This window comes from Falco punctatus (genome assembly GCF_963210335.1).
Source record: "Falco punctatus genome assembly, chromosome: 2".
Classification (NCBI taxonomy): domain Eukaryota; kingdom Metazoa; phylum Chordata; class Aves; order Falconiformes; family Falconidae; genus Falco; species Falco punctatus.
This window is the reverse complement of record NC_137581.1, coordinates 55,413,263-55,433,003: the sequence shown is the minus strand read 5'-3', so window position 1 is coordinate 55,433,003 and position 19,741 is coordinate 55,413,263. Positions and strand designations below refer to the sequence as shown.

Genomic DNA, 19,741 nt, shown 5'->3' with positions numbered 1-19,741 from the left:
CAGAGCACAAAGACCAAAGAAAGCCATTGCAATGGAACTGATTATAAATGTGTTCAAAAAATGCACTTATTTTATGGTTCTTACTTGTATCCTGGAAGTTGACATCATTTCCATTATATGCATTCTTCAATTTGTTAGTCATGACACGTAAGGCCATGATTTGTTGTCGAATGAAGGTGTCTGGCCTTGTGATGTCCACATCTACTTCTGGATTGTTGATCTGGTTGGTTAAGCCATCGTTCATAACCTCAGGCAAGTATCTATGTAGCAGGATGAATGATTAGTTTAAAATGCAATAAGGTTCAGAAATAAGCCAGTGTACAGTAAATGTTGTGCTAAGCAATTTGACACTGATAATGATTACACATTCTTAAACAGCTCCAGTGAAACCATTTTAAAAATGTGGTTTTTAATTTTACAGACTTTAAAGGATCTTTTTTAGTTGCTCAGCTGTATGGAGAACAGAAAGGATTAAAGCTCTCTGCATAGTCCCCATCAGGTGCACTGGCTCTGTGAACTATGGAAGAGGCTCACCAGACAGCAGTAAGTCACTGCGTCTTCAGATTCTCTACTGATCTGAATGATTGCACACTAAGTTAAGCATCTAACAATGCATTCTTCTGGTCTTATATGAACTCCTTTGTTATGTATAGCATATTTGCTGTTCTGAGATAGTTTAGAAGGCTATCTTGAGGCATTAGGGCTCTCCTTGTTTAAAGGAAGCACCTAATTAATTTTCTTCTCCAGTTCTTCCTTGCATCCCTTTTTTTGACTACAACGAACAACATCTCCAGCTTATCTGATATCCAGGCCCGTAAACAGCGTTGTGAGTTTACCAAACTCCAGTATTCTCTTTGATTTGGTCCTTATTCCTTACAAACAGTCTGTATTTGCATCTCCCATGTGCTTTGTGCACAACATATTTAAGGTATGGTTTTTCCTATCTATCCACACATCTGAATTTTTTATTCAGGCTCTTAGCTTATCGTTTCCTGACTACTGCAGCATTCCCTTCTCTGACCTTGGCAAATCCAGTCTTAGGCTGCTCACAGGCAGCAAGTGTGCTTTTGCAGGTCTCTCTCCCCTGCAAAAATCATCCCATGCCTCCAATCATCCTACAGTAAAAGTCTTCATCATCTTTTGTTAAATACGCACACTTTGTCTCCTGCTGCTCTTTGTCCTCAGGAAACTCTCCTTATAGGCACCTGCAAACCTACCTTTTTCCTGCTTTGAATCTCTGTTAAAAATTATCTGTGCATTTCACAGCTGCTAGGCTGATAAAGGGCTGACATTATTTCGCTGTGCTGGCATGGTATCCTGAGAAAATAGCCTGCTTCCCTGTTCTTTCTCGTCTGTTTTTACTTACTATCTTTGTCTTACATTTAGACTGCAAAGGATTTGGATTTACCCCTTTGTTCACGTCCTTTATCAGAATTTGATCTATTTTGTAATAGTTTGCATACCAGGCTATCCTACTGATGTTTGTGGGACTCCTCATGTGGGTATGTGCTCAGCCAGTAATGTTAGCACAGTCTAGCCTACCAACGGCAGGCTTTCATGATGCCTGGTACTGACTATTTCACTTCACTCTCACTTGTGCCAGACCAATTCTAAATCAGTGTTCAAATCTGGCATTGGTGTCGGTGTTATGTTTGTATTGGTCTGGAAAATAAACATATCCCTTAAAAATAAATGTGAAAGTATGGGACAAGAAAGGATTTTCTCCACTGAAGTCATGGTTGAGGGAAAATAAGTTCTGTATTGCTTCTGGACGTTCACAAAATGATGACTGCTTTGCTGCACCAGTGAAGGGCTTAGTCTCATCGTAATAGGTCTTTGCTCTGCAAGATGAGACTAATTTGTCATCAGTGGCCTTTGAAAGCTTACATGAGGATAATCCCGGGAGAGTGTGAACATATGAGAACAAAACATGACTGCCACTAATACCCAGCCTCAAACTGCATGTCCTGTTGTACCACTAGTACCACAACAAGAAATAACAATGCTGTAGGGATCCCATCCAGACTCTTGTGGTACGGGCTTTACGGTAAGAAGAAAGAGTCACCTCCCCTAGTACAGAGGACTGCAGACGACAGTGTTATGAATCACCAAAGATAAAAATTGGAAGTAATTCTGCAGAGCTGCTTGGATGCAGCAGGACAGAGACCTTGGCATGCAGGGAAGTTCTGGGCTGCAAAGGAACTGCACCTCCATCTGCCACACACCTCTAAAATGAAATGGCTGCTGTAGACAAATTACTCAGCCCAGAAGTTAATCAGTGGTTTCAAGGTGCAGTTGATTAAAAGAAGTAAGAATGTAAAAATTGTCCTACTGGCTCAGAGAGGATGTCCATCTTGCCCAGTACCTTGTCCATGACAATGCCCATAGCTGTTAGCAGCTAGAATTGAAGTTGTTGAGCGTTCATGCAGATTACTTTAGGAAGGGTTAGTTGCTCTTTATTGCATGCCATCCATGAGAAGCTATGGCTTTCTCTGAATGGCACTTCACAGGCTGTCTTTGACTGATTTATGTTTCATTTCATCTTCTTATCATCATCATCAATAATAAAAAGAATTTACTGACTTCTTAGTAAGCTTTTTATATGAAGACTATGAATTAGTCTGGAGCTTTAAAGCAGTTAGAGAGTGCTCTGGTGTGTGCTTTTTATTGAAGTTCATATTCTGCGCTGTGATCAGTGTCGATCTGATGTCCTTCTAAAGACCATCTAACTTTAAATGGGCCACCCCATTCATCAGTAGGAAGTGATTCAGTAAGACTGTCACACACCCTGCAGTATCTGCCTCAGGATCTGTTGATCTCCAAAGCATCCTTGGCATGGAAGGGCTTAACCTCTCAGGAGAACCACCCAGTGCACCTCACTTAGATGTGTAAGGGAGCCATATTGGATGTGGGTCACAAGAAATCCATTACCTTATGATTGCCTAAAGGTTAGGTGGATACTTAAATTCCCAGGTGAATGAGCCTCTTGGCATTTTAGGGCATAAGCACAAAAGAATTAGAGAGGCTGAAGATTAATCTTTAGGTTTATACAGACACTAAAACTTGTATGTCTAAATGCAGGTGTTTGCATATGAGCAGAGTCCCACTCTTGCCAGATCTAGTCAGCACAAGATCTAGTCAAAACTAGGCAGGAGTTTATTAATCGGTGGAGCACAGACAGCTGCTGGAGTCCCACGTGCCTTTGGCAAATGGCTAGTTCATTAGATTTCATCTGCTGGGATTAGTTGCACATAGACATCTGGCACCACTTGAACGCTCTTGGTGACTCCCCCACTTCTCTGAAACATGTGGCTCTGCATCATATCTACAGGCTTGAGGGGGAGGTCTTGGACGTCTGGGGCATATAAGATTGTATTAGGTGTCTTTCTTTAGGCAGCTGAATTGAGTCTTGAGTGTCACTGTAGCCACCAAGGTGTATGCTGCTTGGTGTCCTGTTGCTGCTCCCGTAGGTTCTGGGTATTCTGTAGGTCTGATGTCTTACTTGCCAGCTCTATGATGGTGTCCTGACTGTTTAGGCCGTCTCACATAACAGTAGGTAAGTGTGTTTAGGCAGTGGAAAAATCCCTCGTTGAATACACTGACAGGATATTGGGACTCCCTTCAGGCACCTTAACACCATTGATTTTTAAATGCTCAAGCAGCTCTAGCCGAGCCTCTGGTCCAGATGGCAGGTAGTGTCCTGTGTCATACTCAATCTTAGACATACCAGAGAGTCTCAAATGGCACTACTCTTGCTTGGGCAGCACAAATGACTCCTTGTTGTCTCACCCATATTTAAGTGCATGAATTTACATGTCTGAATGTGAAGCAGAATTCTGCCCTCATTACTGAACGAGTTCACCTGTTTCCCCTGGAGGAGAAAATAAAATGCAGAAAAGCTTATATTGAATGTAAATATCTCTGAATTGTTTTCCTTTCTTTAAAGGACTGGTACAAGGATGGGAGCACGCAGCTCAAGGTGTTTTGCAAGTGACAGCCTCTGAGAGGCAGCCCGGCACATTTTCTGACAAGAGCGTTTTGATGTGTGTGGGGTAGGGTTAAGCGACACCAAATTGGAAGCCATGTCTTGGGACCACTTTTTGACAGAAGATTTGTTGCTGGCTAGGCAAAGTTGTTGAACACAGCTGCTTTTGCTGCAGCTCTGTAAGTAGAGACACCCCTGTGAATTTTAAGCTTCGCTGCTGTTTCTGCTCTCATTAATGATCTCTTTGTAGGCCTGGCCATTACAAGAACTGTATGCCCATTATAAACAAAAAGAAGAGAAATGCCAACCTGAATCAGTGTCTGCTCTTTGCATCCTCCTAGCAAAAAAAGATATCAGCTTTCTTAGCCCTCTGAGTATAGAGAAGCTGAACAATATTGTTTGTTTTCTGCTGTTTGCTCCTTGCTCAGCTGTGTCAGGATTTTAGTGTAATTTACATTGTTTTCTAAAATATTAATGCTTTCTGTTCCTCTTAGCCTTTCCACAGTTCTAGCTTGTCTCAGCAGACACAACAAAGATGTCTTTTGGCACATCATAGAGAAGTACCACAAAGCCTATTTAAAACTACATTTTTCTTTTCTTTAAATATCCAGTTAACGTTCCAGGGTGTCTGCTTCCTTTTCAAGTCTAAAAATGATGAATCTCTCAGGTCATTTATACAAAGGCTGTAGCTATGAACCACCCTTCCCCCCAAATAAAGGAGAAACCTGTTTTTTTGAAGACATCTACCTTAAAGGGCAGCATTTTACATATTTTGCTGCTATAGCAGCTGCTTACAGTACAACTGGAGCATCACGCCTAGGCAGTACTGGAGTTTTTCCAGATGGACAGAATTGTAGGCAATAGAGCACAGGCTTACTGAGGTTGGGCTGGGGGTAGGCAGTCACATCTGGTCCAGAAAGATAAGTGCAGTAGAAAATTGGCTTTTTTGGCTAGCTGGATCACCTCATCTGATTCTGTTTGCTCAGGAGGTAATCCCTACCGGATATTTTCCATTGTTTTTTTCACCCCCCCTCCATCTTGGAGAAAAGCTTGAGGAGACAGAAGGAGAGGCAGAAAATGCTTATCTGCCATTTTGTTGAAAGGTGCAAAAATAAACTAAAGCCATCACTTAAGAACAGCCAGTTTTCACACTTGCCAAGAAGTGTTTTATTACCACTTTCACTAGTGGTGCTAAATGGTTATCTTTGCCTACCTCCAGGTAAAGGACATCCAACGCATTCTCATTGCAAGCCTTGCTGGTCAGCAATGACCAACTTTCCTAGGGCAGGCACTGATGTGGTGAGTCTTTCTTCCCACCTGAATTCCACCAGCAATTAAAGGCTTTCTGCTGGGGAAGTAGGCACTCCATACATGTGGCAGGAGAAGAAGAAAATTTCAGGCTAGCTCAGACTCTATCTTGTGTTTGCTTTGGTGAAATACCTTGTAGTTTTGAGCTAGATGTTGAAAACAACAAGGTTAATTTTTCCTTTTGTTCCTTACCTTTCTCTATTCCATAACCCCCCCCCCCCCCCGCCCCCTGTTTATAATTACTGTCTGTCTCAATTTTATTCCTTCTTCACTGTACTCAGAGGAGTGATAGCTTCTTCAAGGAAAGGAATGCAGGTTTCATCTCTTCCACAGATTACAGTCTTCCAGAGCTAAGACATATTAAGAAGTCTATAGTCCTGTTGAGCATGAGCACAAGGATGATAGTGTATGAGCACAATCTCTCACGTGGTTTGGTTGAAATGAGTTGGCTGGAGCAATTCAAGGTTTATCTCCTGACCACCAGAGTGGTTGCAGATTTGGTTACTACTCTCACTTCAGTAAAAGTCACTTAATCAAGGGCTAATACCTTGGATTTGGTTTAAGTCCTAAAGCCTGAATTCCATCATTCTTGGGAAAATTCCTTAATTTCTGGAGAACGTCTGTTAGTGAAGAGGTTGCCAGCTGTTGTTAAGAATTTATCTGCATGTAGGGAAGGAGCTAAACTTATAAAGTTTGGTCTTAATGATGTTTTTTAGATCCTAAATATCTTTAAAAAAATCTGTCTCTGTACATCTGGAAGAATAGCTTAATTCTTTAAACACAGAATTATGTTCAAGTTCTTTTGTGAATACTGATATGATGGGGAAGTCCTATTGGGCATCTCTCTAAAAGGCACTTTGTCTGAAGTAGCTATTATTATTTTTTTTTAATACAGATTTTTCAAAAAAAGAAATTAATCCACCTAATAAATGTTTCCCCATTTTCACAGCACTTGGTTTCTACCTGATATGACTGGATTAAAACCATTCTTCATACAGGATCAGTAATGAGCCAAGTGCACCCTTCCAGAACACCAAATAGATGACTGTTACCCCATGATTATTCACAAATTGGCAACCTTCATTTGGCGACCTGGTGTCACTGTAAATTAATCATGGTAGCAAAGTAGTATCTGGGGAGTGTAATAACCACAAGTGACCTTGGTATAATGCCTCTCTCAGGAGAAAGCCTAGCTTTCATTTTCTGTGATCTCAGGTTTGTAACTTTTCCCCTGTAAAAGCATCATCAAAAGGTGATGTGTAAAATGAAACATGGGGCATAATGTCTATCTGGCAATTCAAAGTTTCTAACTCTATACCACCACAGGATCTGATCAAAAAACAGCAGCAATTTCCTTTCTCAACAGTAGCTAACACCATGCTGTCGTCTTACTTGTAGTATTGATGTCTAGGAAAACAGGAGGTGGCTAAATTTCCTTTTTTTCTATCATGGGCTTTTATCATATTCTCTGGAGTTCAAAATGTAGCTCCTCATATAGCACAGGCAGGCTTATGACGTGACACAGTGAACACTAAAAGTTGCATGCATATTGGCTAGATTTTGCCGCCCTTGTTCCTGTGAACTAGCATTTCATATCAGATATTAATCAGTAAGATCAAGGAAACTTTTATGTTTTTTCTTTATGCTGCAGTAAATGTCCTTGTTCACCAGCCAAGAGGTGATTTTGCATCTAAAACTAGTTATCTTCAATAATATTTTCATTATGATTTTGTATACAGGCCAAGGCATTCTGTGGTAGCTCTCTGATTTATTACTATTCTCTCCACCTGAAGCATTTATTGACTACTGTTAATAAGACTATGACTATACATTTTCTCTGTGAATGGGTATGAAATAGAAACTGGACAGGGGAGCAGTGGCTGGCCCTGCTAAAACTGTATTTTCAGGTGATGCTTTGTAGCTGTGATTCCACATCCAGTGAAATATCTGTGTTAAATTAATCAAGGAGATTATCAGCAGAGAATAGTTTTTCTCAGCGGCTCCAGAACATTAATCTCAGAAGGGGTCATGAAAATAACCAGACTTCTCATACAATAAATACTGCAAAAGGAAGGTGAAAAACTACATGCATAAAATGCACCTCCGTAACTCCCAACAAATGTGGAAGTTGTGCCAGATCCTTCAGTGCAGGAGCATAAGATGGCTGCAAAGTGTTGGCCAGACATGCTACAAACATTAGTGTTGGTCATGGAAACCAGGAGGAATATTAGCAAGTTTGACTGCTCTTTTGTAGAAGGAGTAGCGTATATCTCTTATTAATGCATGCATCCTGATGTGACTCATGGCATCCAGCTGGAAGGCCTAGAAACTCCGCCTAGAAACTCCATTTAACTTCTGCAGCACACTGGCCTGGGGTCATATTTTACAAAGCCCACTGACAAGAAGATATATAATAGAGGAAGATAAAAAAAAGTTTTTATTCTCTCTTCATGCTGTTCCTTTGTGATGAGTCCTGTAATAGCCAGATGCTCCTCCTAGCTGTCTTTCTTAGAGTCCCCATTTCTCTGGATCTGGGACTTAGGAACTAGGGGATTTCTCTGGATCTGGGACTTAGGAACGGAGCAGTGACTTGTGCTTTTGGACAGATTTGTTCACATGTGTCTCAAAGTGGGTTCAATGGGCTAGCAGCATCCCAAACAGCCCTCTGCTCTTGTCTGCAGAACAAATTCTTTTGAGCATTATGTAGTAAGGCTAGGAAGAAGGGCACGTGTTCAGTGCAAAACCTCCCCCTGTAAAGCGTACTCTTTATAAAAATGATTAGATGATGGGGTTGGTGCAATCTATGTATCTGCCCCATCCACCCATCCACGCAAAATGGCATTTAACAGGTTTGTGAGTTTTTTCCTATGTTGTCTTATTTTTCCTGAGTTTTATGTTCTTGTCTTACTTTTTTTTCCTTTTGGTTGTTGCTATTGGCTCATTTTTGTATTCTGGCTTCATATGTGTCATCAGGTAAAAGGAAAATAAAGATTCCAGTCCCTGAGTATCACTGCTCTCCAGATTGAGCAGTCATCAGACACTCAAACCTCTCTACTCCTCCTGTATTCCCAAGAACACAGGCTACTGCTGCAGACCTGAAACCTGACTGCCCGTGACGTGGTCCTTGAGCCAATTTCTCTCTCTCTCAGCAGGGATAATCAGATCCTCTTCTCTGTCAGCTGATGAATCCACACTGGGACCTTTGGAGACACCTGCTCATCTGCCAGCTCCAGCCTTGCCACAGCCAGAGCCAAGCAAACTTCAAAATTAAAACTCACAAAAAATTCATCACAAACAATGGCAGATGACCACAGTATCTCTGATGAAGTAACATAAGGTCAAGCCTTCTACACAAGATAAGTAGGAGTTACATTTTTCTCTGCTAGCTATTTTTCAAGTTGTTTCTTTTTTTCCCCCTCAGCAAATAGCCCTAAGCTTTGCCAGCCAATAGCAAATAGAGCTGAAATTCCAATTTCTGTTTCATCCCAGTATGATATCCCGAGAGTGCAATTGCTTCACAAGCTGTCAGTCCCAACACAGGGATGCTAAATGGAGCTAAAGAGCTCTTTGAAATCTCAGTATAAATTATCCTTCTGGAGCTGAACCAATGAACATTTTCTGTGTTCACATGCTGACATGCTGTGCACATTTACCCTGACTCACACTCTGGCTTTAATGGCATCTTGACAATAAGTAATCTCGGCTGCAAGCTGTGTGTGGACAATTACTTGTTCTCCCCATTTCCATTGCACTCTTATAAGCAGTTTTGTGAAATACCCTCAGTTTCACAATTGCTTCAGGCCAAATAGGGATTTGGACTGGTGTGGTGGAGAGGGGTCCACCTCACCTTGCCTTGGTGTGGCCGTTCCAGCAGTCTTCCTCGATTGATGGACCCGCTGTCACTCGCTCATCCTTGCAGATTGTGTAGGGTAATGTTGACCAGAACTTTTTAGAGAGCTTTAGCTTTTCTTTAATGTCTGTTACCTGATTAAGAGACAATGAGAGGGAAAACAGGTTAACAACATCAGCCATGCTAACTGTCACATTAAATAATAGGTTGTTTAATTCCATGATGGTGATGATGGTGAAGGTTAAAAGGGCTGAAGGTGCTAAAATTTAAATCCTTGTATTTACAAGCAAGGCACTCAGCATTTAGGTCCAGAGAGTACAAATAATCAAAGTCACCTTTTTCCACAGGCAAGACATTAATAAAAGCGTGTTACATCGTGCTCTTTCTAGTCTCCGTTTGTCTAAGGTTTTCTAAATATACATCTTTCTAAGAATTAATATGCCTCACAGTCTGCTGAATGTAAATTCAGTTAAACAGTGTACATCAGATAAAATATCTCGCCCACCAACTTGGTCATGTCTTAGATAAATATTATATTTAGAGCTACATGCAAAGGTTCTGAAAAAAAGGTGCAGTGCTGAGCTGATGTTGAACTGATTTAAGATACGCAGGCTGAATACACTGCAGTACATTTGGATCTCAGCAACAGCAAGAAGTATGTGTATATACATGCCTGCAGAGACTATATCCATCTTTGCTTAGGTGTAAATATCTATAGCTGGATACAGACTTCAGGTTCAAGAAATGTTGGGGCAGTATCAAAACAGTTTCTTTATGTTATAAACTCCTTGAACAATAATTTAATCTGGCATGATTCAGGCAGCAAGTAGGAACAAACCGAATTTCCAGCATCAACTTAATAAATAAATGCTGTGGCTAAAATGTTATCAGTTCTTGTTTTGCGTCTGGTGTACTAGAGTGGAAAAATATACAAGAATAGATAGAAAACACAACAAAGAACTGACTACAAAGGATGAATGGTGCCACTGTTGTTCTTATGGAAACAGATGCATTTCACATTAAGTTGTAATAGGATTTAGGGGAGCTTGTTGAATAGCCTTTAAAGGAAATCACCGAGCTTTATTCTTTAAAAAAACAAGAAATAAAAGCTCTCCATTCTTCCATTCAGTTTTGAGATTGGCTTTTAGGTTGTTGAGGTACAATACTGTACTCGGCTATTTATCTCTTTTATCTTTTGTTCTGAAGACATGATAGCTCTCTGAGCAAATGGCCCACGCTGCTTTGCCATGCTTAAACTCTGTGGAATGTCACTCTATAATCCAGGAGACAGAAACAGCCAAGGATGTTATTTCAGAAGCACTGTCTGCATTTTCATCTGCAAGAAATAAGTAGGACAGTATTTGGCTGCATGGGTTGTTGACAGCGTTTCTTGCCATGATAGACACCTTATAAATCTCCTCTGCACCCCTTGCCAAGCCCCCTAGTTGCTTTGTTTTCATATGAGATACTAGCAGCATTTGCAAGCCTTTAAAGTCTCAACAGGGCCCTGTCAAGCCAAAAATTCAATTCCAGTTTGCAGACTGTGGGCAAGCCTTCAGCAGAAGTGGAGACAGTCTTGGCATACCTGCCCTTTCTGATGTCTTTGGTCCATAGGCCCAGGGTCTTTGGGCAGTCAACAGCCCCTCTTCTTCCCCACAGAGGATAAAACACCCAAGGTCCATACTGGTGCAACTAACCAGCATGAGCAACTCAGTTAAACCACCCAGTATTCAGGGAGAGGTATGTAAACTCCCGTTAGGCCACAATGCAGTAAATCAGATAAAGAAATCCTATAGAAAATATAGGGAGAAACATTTATAGGAAGGAGGATCCATCCAGATGAGCTTGGGGAGCACAAGAGTCAAAGGGACAGATTTTCTTATTTATTGCTTGTGCCAGGGTAACTATTTACACAAGCAATCTTACTGCTATCAGTGCTGAGTAATTAGTTTTCAGAGCTTTGTTGCTAGCTGGAAGTTATTTTAAGCTATTTAAAACTCAGATGTTTAGAGTTATATTCAGATTTCTACCATAATCAAAGCTGGTGCTCTAGGACTTGCAGACTTCTGTTTTGAACCACAAGTGAGTCAACACCCATTGGAAAGTTAGTTCCTCCTGTGGCCCTTGAGAGGGCTGTAATTTGGAGTAGAAACTTTGTATTTTCATAGAAGTCAGGAAAAGAACAGAGAGAGGTTCTCACAGGTCACATGTTGCACACACTCTCCAGATATCTCCTGAAAATCCAATGAGGGCTCCTGTTCCCCAGTCACTTCTGAAGATATTAAATGATGTTTACATACTTTGTATCTGTAGTGCATATAGACAACAAGCCATTAAATTTCCTAACGATATTTTTTTTATTGATGTTACAGAAGTACACCTGGTGAAGTAAGATGGTCTTACTTTACCCAGGGTTGTTGGTAAATGACAGCTAATTAAATCCCACAGACATCCTCCTGAGGCGTCATTCCCATTTTAGAGCCTGGGGGGGAAAGAGACATTTACATGACTCACAAAAAGCAGCAACAGCAAATACCACTACAGTTTAGGGAAAGGTTACCATTTGCAGCCCTCTCCTGCAATTCATGCCTCCAATTCAGGTGCATTTTGACCCTTTTTATCCCCCTCAGATATTTCCCTTCATAGCTATCCCTGCCTCCCCACTGCATTATTTCACCATCCAGTTTTAAACAAGCTGTGGACTCAGCCTACAAAGTCTTGCTCTTTCCCACTGTGTGACTGGACCTCTGTTAACCCTCTCAGCTTTTGGCAACGTAGTTTACACATCTACCTCAACAGCTCCTTGAACCTCACCCTGAAACTGGTTTTCTGGAAGTGCAGTGTGGTTTCTGATGGCCTTGAAGAGGAATTATGAGCACTGGTTGATTCACCTCCTCTTTCAGGGAGTAGCCTGATGGCTGCATTCACTTCTGCATGATGAACGTTCAGGCAGGCACGGACTTTGGAGTACTTTTATTGTAACTGTAAATGCAGGATAGAATTAGGTGATATAATGCCCGCCATGACACGTAACACTTTTGCCTGTGGGTTTCAGTGACTTCACTTCTGGGATCTCCTCAAGCATGACCACAGAAAGTCTCTTATCAGTCCCCACGGTTACGCATGTTCCTCCATACATCGTTTTGATCACCACCAGCATTTAAAAAACATCTAACAGATACACAGTCCCTTGAAAACAAGATCAAAGCCACTAAGGATTCAGTTAACATTGCTTGCTTGTGATTTACGAAGTTAGACTACTATATGCCCCTAGTGACCTGTGGCCTTGTAAATGATTCCTTGGTATTTCCTATTCTTTGAATTAAAGATTAACTTTCAAGCTCAGTTAGTCTTCTGTGGAAACATTTGAACATGAGGCATACACAATTTTGATATTTTACATATTTCCTTTCTCTTTCTCTAGCAGAGATTTATTCGGATGAAGACAGTTGGATCTCTTTCGCTGTAGTTAGCCTGACTTTCCCTAGCTATCTTCCTGATGTTGCCCTGATATTATATTGAAGCTACTAAATTTGTTTTGAATTGCAATACTTTCTCATAAGAAAAAAGAAATAGCACAAGCCATGCAAAGAAGTTACATTTTTAATTTATTGGGGGATATATAGAAATGGATATTAAAATAGCCTGGCCTTGATCTATAATTGCTAACAGAAGAAAGGCATTACTGTGTAGGTGAGAAAAAGTTAAACATTTGCATCATTGCCAAAGAGAAATTCATATCCATAAAGTTATGTACCCTATATTGAGACATACAGTTAATTTCTTATTACTGCCACTGACTTCTTATGTGACTGAGTCAATCATGTATGTTATGCAAATCCTCAACAGAACTTGGAACAGCACCCATGAGCTCAGTTCCAGTCCTGCCAGCATGGGCTCGGTTATAAGCAGGTAAATAAAGCTAACCAATGTTTCTGTCTTCTTTTCTCACCTTCCTCTTCAAAGTAATGATGCAAGCTAAAAAGCAAGCCCATTGTTTTAACAGGGATCAGACTTTAGCTTTCCTTATATTAATTCAGGACATCTGGATAAATTGAAAGACTCACCAGAATAATTTAAAAAAAACATTGAAAATTCCATGCAAAACTAAAACTGAGATGCCTACATTCTATAATGCATGGAAGATCCCAGAAAGACACTTGCTTGTGAAGTTGGTAGCCACCTGTCCATGGAATCCACTTTGGTTTAATTTCTGATGGAAATGTGCTTCTTTGGAAGTGGTATAATGTGCACTCAGAAGCAATGGGGGCCAAAAAGCAAATTTTAAAGGTGAGTGCCCTAAAATAATTTTTAAAAAGTAAATTATCTTTTTTTCATCGTCCTTCTCTGCCAAGTCTACCTCATAGTCCTTCCAGATTGATCCCCACAAATATAATCCCTACTCTCACAAATAGAGGAATATTGGAAGATGCTAGAATAGTGTCAAGAGTTGGCGGAATGCATACAAAACTGACCCAGGTTCCATGCAATAAATGAAATGAAATAATATGGAGTCTTGATTGTGTTAAGAAGAAACGGCTATCATTAACCTCCTTCCTGATGTTTTCAAATTGCATTTTTTCTTGTTTATTCTGCAGTTTGGGAGGATTTTCCTTTTGAAATGCAAGCAGAATATTCAGCTTTCCTTTCCATTAATACCTTCTCCCTGGGGATGCTCAGAAATGCCTCAGTGCAAAGTCCCATTGCCATTTAAGCCTTTATGCCCTGGAAAAATGTGCAATTGTTTCTGGCTGCTCACCGGACATTGCTTCTCTGGTATACCAGGGTGCCGTGCTGGATGGCATACTGTAGATCTGTATGTGGCAGTGCAGCCCCTTGGAAGATGTTTCAAGTGGATGTTTGCGATGAGGTGTAATTTCAGGGACTTCAGGCCAGGTATGTAAAGTGTATCCTATCAGTGTGTTGCACCTACAGAACAGCTACAGACAGTGAGTAGGAAGAGGCCTGGGATTTTGCCTTAGAGAACAGATGTGAAAGTAGCTATCACAAGCCATGTTTGTGTCTGTGTAGTTTCTTTAGACACATACTCCTTTACCCTTTTATTCACAAGCAATATTTAACTAATATCATTCCTTCATGCTGTTATTTCCATGTGAAAAAAATAAGTTTTCTACTGTCTGCTGCTTGCTTTCCCCTAGATGTGCCTAACATACCCAGCCACACATCTGGGCACCTCTGCAGTTTTTGTTAAGAATGATGTAGACCTTGTATAGCAAGCAGCTTGATAACAGATCTATGGATATGGTGCTTGACCACCTGAGCCACGTGTGGGATTGTGAAAAGCATGCCCTTCATCACGGGCACGGCCAGGCGGGAAGAACAAACAGACCATCACGGTCTGATTTCTGTTATGCCATACCAGCAGAAAACCGCGCCAGACTTTCATACATCCATCAGTATTTATGCCCATTAGGAATTCAATCTGAAAGCATTCTAAGACAAATGGCCAACGATTTGTTTAAAAGGACTAGGTCAGCAAACATATTATATAGTGTTTCTAACTGGTTGTTATGTTAATGTCTCTGCTACATGTGGGTGTCACAGTCAAGGCATGAATCGTGTCACAAGCAGGTTAGTATAGGACAGCTGGGTATTTGACACACAGTTTTCCTTGTAAACTGAGCTTAATGAAAAGCAATTAACTTGGACCCCTAAGTTTTAGGGGCTGCCTCTTGAGAAAGACGTGTCTCCTGTATGTCCTTTGCTACACCTGCCATCTTCATATAGATGTCTCAGAGGCACTAGGCACATACGTGTAAGGATCTGGACTGGGCTTCCTCTACCTAGCCAGGTGTTTGAGTTTAGCTAAAGAGGATCTCTCTCTCAGAGGCTTTTTAAAGGCATTTTCATTTCTCCACTGACATAGGGAGTTTAGGTGCATATTTTTGTTTAGAACAGCTCATTAGGTGCCCAAATTTTCAATGCACATTAGGTACCCCAGAGAGGGCGACCCGCTTTGATTCGGAACAAGTGAAGCAGAACTTTATTTGCTCTACATGGAGATTATTTTTTCATACATTATACATTTCCACACTTTCTCACAAAATAAATTTAAATGCCAAGCTGCTTCCAAACCACCACGTGCTTGATCGTGGGTTATTTTTCAGCCTTTTAAAAAGCGAAGTGTGTAGGGCACAGATTCAGCAGGATTTGAGCATCGCATCACATTGGCTCAGCTGCTGGGAGCACCCTGGATCTGGGGGTTCCTCGAGATGGCAGTGTTGCTCAGCCTTTGCGCTGCTGCCAGCCCCGCGTTGCACACCCGCAGTTTCCCAGAGAATAAGACCGTAGATTGTTCCGCTGAATATAAAACTGACAACCCTGTTATTTTAAACTCGAAAGTGACAGGCTGTTATTTTAATGAGGTCTGCCAGTGCCAAGGTTAACCAAAGCTTTATTTTTCCTACAAAACGTTAAGGCTGCGGTTTTAAAAAGGGGGCTGTGAAATTTTACAGTTATTGATACTTTCTCAGCACAGATAAGTTCTGAGAATTTCACCCAGGCCTTCTTGCACAACAAATGCTTTTTGGTTTTCTGCCCTTCTCTCTCTCTCTTTTTTTTTTTTAAATTTGACTTTGTGACTTTAAATGGTCTGGAGCTCTACCAATAACTGCCTGCTCATGATTCATGTTTCTCCACAGAAAAGCAGATGACAGCTCTTCTAATCAAGAACTAACGCTGAATCCCAGTTATAAAGCACAAATGGGCGCTTGGGTAATTTGTGAAATAAAACAAATGAGCTAGGCGACTTTCCAAAGCAAGACTCTTCTCACCAGAGTATTTTAAAGCGAAATGAAAGGATTTTTTGCTGTCATTGTCTCTAAGGCCTATGCACATCTTTGACAAGAAAAAAGTTAAGGCCTTTAATAACAGTAAAGAATGACTATTAGCCCTACTGAATTCTCAGACTAACTGATATAGAACTTTAGAGAGTTAGGTTAGATTCAGCTCCCATATAATACTCCTACACTTATGTATCTACATTCACAGTACAGACCATAGTAACCCAGCACTGACTCACTTAAGTTTCTAGTGCCACTGGAGATGCCTGCAGTGTCCTGGGCAAGTCTGCTATAGGTTGTGAGTTTTATGTGTGACGGCCCAGTGTGCTGTCCTGGATGACCTAGTTGCATTTTGTTTCATTCAGCTCTGATCTGAAATAGGCATTTTAAAGCAATCCAGGTTGTCTATTGCATGTTTTTTTAAGGAAAATGATTTACAGGTCTGTATGAATGCTGACATGTACTTGTAGAAGTCTCCTTGCCATCCATGGCCTGGCAATGCTTGTGCCATATCGCATGTTAGCTGGCTCCAGGGGCAGGTGCCAATCAAATGAAGACTTTTTTTTTTTTTAAATAAAAACACTGACATTATTGCTTACAGGCAGGTAGAACCCGACACCAAACTCTTCCCACATTCAACATTCATTTTGGCTGGGGGGAGAGGAAAGGGAGGAGTCTGTCAAATGGTGGAGCAACCTGGGCTAAACTTCTTTCCGTAAATGTGCCCATTTACCCTCACAGTTGCTCTTGGCTTGATTTGCACATCCAGTCCGCCTCCTTAAGTAGGTGTGTCAGGCCAAGTTCATTGCACTTGGCTCCTCAGTAAATAAAAATATTGCTTTTGGAAAGTGGAAGCTACTGGAAATATCAGCACCCTGAAATGGAAATCTGAAGGAACTTGAAGCAGCTTTCCCCTTTCCTGTAATACCTGGAAGCAGTGCTAAAAAGCTGGTCTATAAATCTGATTCAAGTAAATTCAAAGCACTTGGAGGAATCAGCTTTTTATTGCAGATAAGTATAAAAGTAGCACCAGAAATATGCTGGAATCTAAAAGATAAAATGCCAGAGGCTTTTCTGTGGCAAGGCTTAGCTATTAAGTGGTGATTCTTTGTGAACAGTCCTTCATCCTTCTAAGCAAAAATGCTAATCGTTAATGTAAACAGTTACTGATAGAGTATTTCAAGCTTATACAGACTTTCTTTTGTCCTGGAAATGTTCATCTGGTACCAGTAGTGAAGTGGCTGTTTCTTCTCTTAAAACTCAAGGGTTTACAGGGAACTGCATGTGTTATAACTGAGAAGTAGTTCGAGCCTCCCAACAGCTGTGAGAAGTGTATGATTTCTAAGGGCAGCAAGAGGTGGGATACGTCCTTTCATAACAGAGCAAGAAGGGTAATTGTACTTCATATGCGAAGCAGCCTTATATTTAAGATCATTTCTTCTAGTGGTTACTCCTTGACATAGCTCCATTGCCTTCCAAACTGAAGAAGCTCTCAGTGGACTCTCAACACCTTGAAATAACTCAAGATTCAGCAATAAGCTGATGGCTACCTTGGCAGCAACTGCTGGGCTTCAGGCCTTCTTCTCCATCAACCATGTGTGGCACATCCAGCTGCTTCCCCAGAGCAGGCAGGGCCATGGAGAAAAGGCCACGCCAAGGTGGCCAAAACCACGCAAAGCCAAGAAATACCTGAAGCCGGAGCATGCCAAGGAGAGTTTTGATGAAGGATCCACCTTATGATTTTGAAATTCCTGTACACTGTCATAAAATATTTGAGATGTCTTCCACACAACATCAAAAACCAGCACAGTTGTCCCTATGGACTTCAGGGATCTTTTGTCCATTTTTCAGAGCCCAACAGCCTCTTGAGGGAATTTGTGTGTAAAGGCACCTGCTTCCATGACTGGCGTTCTAGGCTGCAGGGTGATTAATTAGGTAGTTAGTCAGACTACAGTGCCTTTCTCGGGCCGTTAAACCCTAGTTGTGAGATTACTGGAAACCCGCCTTTTCCGTGCGCTCCGCCCCAGGCGCGGAAGGCGGGCAGGGCCCTTCCCGCCGCAGCCCCGGGCCGCCGCCGGCCCCCTCGGCGGGCTGGCTGGGCTGGGCCCACGGAGGCGCTCCTCGGGGGCCGGGCAGGCACCGAGCCGTCCCGCCCCGCTCCCCGAGCGGTTCTGCGGGCTCGTCGGCAGGTGTCGGCCTCCGCTCCGTCTTCACAAGGGAAGGGAAAGGGGCGAAAGGCGGCCGTGAGCGGAGGGCGGGCGGGAGGCAGGGTGGCGGGCCAGCTGGCAGCGGGCGCCATGGCGGCGCTCAGGCCCCCCCATCCCAGGGGCACGTCGGGCCCCGCAGCCTCAGCCCCAGGGAGGGCGGCAGCGAAGAGGAAGAAGTGCGTCTCATCGCATTATAACCCCAAACTTGCAGCCCCACGGGCGGGCTCCTGTGCCCTCCAGAGTTAATGCTTGGTGGGTTTTCGCCTCCTCTGGTGCTTCTGGTTGCCAGTCATTCACTTAACTGAAACTAGAGCTTGATTTCAATGGCCTGGATATTTGCATTCTGGATTATTTTAATCCAAATATACAAATGTCCACTATTACAAGATATCTACATCGGGAAAGAATGAAAAGTCAGTGTAGAGGCTTTGTGGAATTGCATGTGCTGACTGTGGTGATGTGGGTTTCTGTATTTATTTTTTGCCAAATGTGCTTTCCAGACTCCCCAAGGAAGATGTACAATTCCAGAGTTGCTTCAGAGGTGAGAGAGGATTCAACGCACTGATATTATTATGAACAAATATAATTTGTTAAAACATTTAAGTCCAAAATGAAAGTCACAAACGATTTAGAATGAAAACAATAATATTTTCACAGTCAGAAAGGTTTATCAAAGGACATTTCTGGCAAGGCAAGCAGGCTTGGCAGGAAAAGCGCTGATCAGGAAAACAGTCAGAGCCAGAGAGAGCCTTGTACTGTAAATCTACTGTGTCAATATAGTAATGACTTTCATTGCCTTCCTGCTGAGGAGAGGGTGGGTTATCCTTTGCTGATGTGGAGTGCACTCTCATGTCCTTCCATGATAGGGTTAAATACTCCATTTATTGAATCCTAACAGAACAACTGCACAAAGCTTCCTCAGGGACTCTGGCAGACTTAGGCAGGAGACACAGAAATTGGGTATGGGTCCAGCTACTGCTAGTGCTTAAGGATCACTCTAAAAGAGGGAGACAATTTAAATCCAGTTTGAAGTACAGCAAAGTAAAGAGGTTTTCTTGTAAGTTTTTTCTCCTAAAGCAGCAAAAGTCTAATGACTGGGTGGAAATTAATGAACTTAGATATTCTTGCAAGATTGGTGTTCGGTCTAATCCTTGATCAGGAAATGGACACCTAGTTTTCAGTTCACTTTGAAGCTAAAAGTGCTAGCATATGCATGCATCTGGACTCTGGAGTCTGAGCCTCATGTCTCATTGAGCAGCATGATTTCAAGGTGCACTGCTCACCTCTGCCATAAATTCAATACACTCTGCAAGACCATTTCTGGAATCTAATCTGGACAATTTAAAGAGCAAACACTGATGGAGAAATTTTGTATAGATAACAATGTGCACAGCAGCAAGTACTTGAGGCATACTGTGTGAATTCGAATGAGAAAGTACCTGTCCCAAATAGTTTTCATTCCAGATAGAAAAGGGGAGAGCAGAAAGGGATACCCCTGTATTATATATATGTCTGAGGTAAATAATTATATGTAAAGAAGAATACTTGAAATCAAATAGGGAGTCAGTGGGTAAGACAAACATTACTT

At 41.8% G+C, this 19,741-nt stretch overlaps 1 protein-coding gene across 1 annotated transcript in view; it reads right to left on the bottom strand.

Annotated features, from left to right (window-relative positions):
* Positions 1 to 19,741, bottom strand: part of GPC6 (glypican 6) — a 776,212-nt gene that overhangs the window by 6,390 nt on the left and 750,081 nt on the right. The window contains exons 7-8 of the mRNA XM_080375732.1: positions 9,141 to 9,277; positions 85 to 260 (exon numbers count right to left, since the gene is read on the bottom strand). Of these exons, the coding sequence (XP_080231858.1) occupies positions 85 to 260; positions 9,141 to 9,277 (313 nt within the window). The remainder of the gene's footprint in view (positions 1 to 84; positions 261 to 9,140; positions 9,278 to 19,741) is intronic.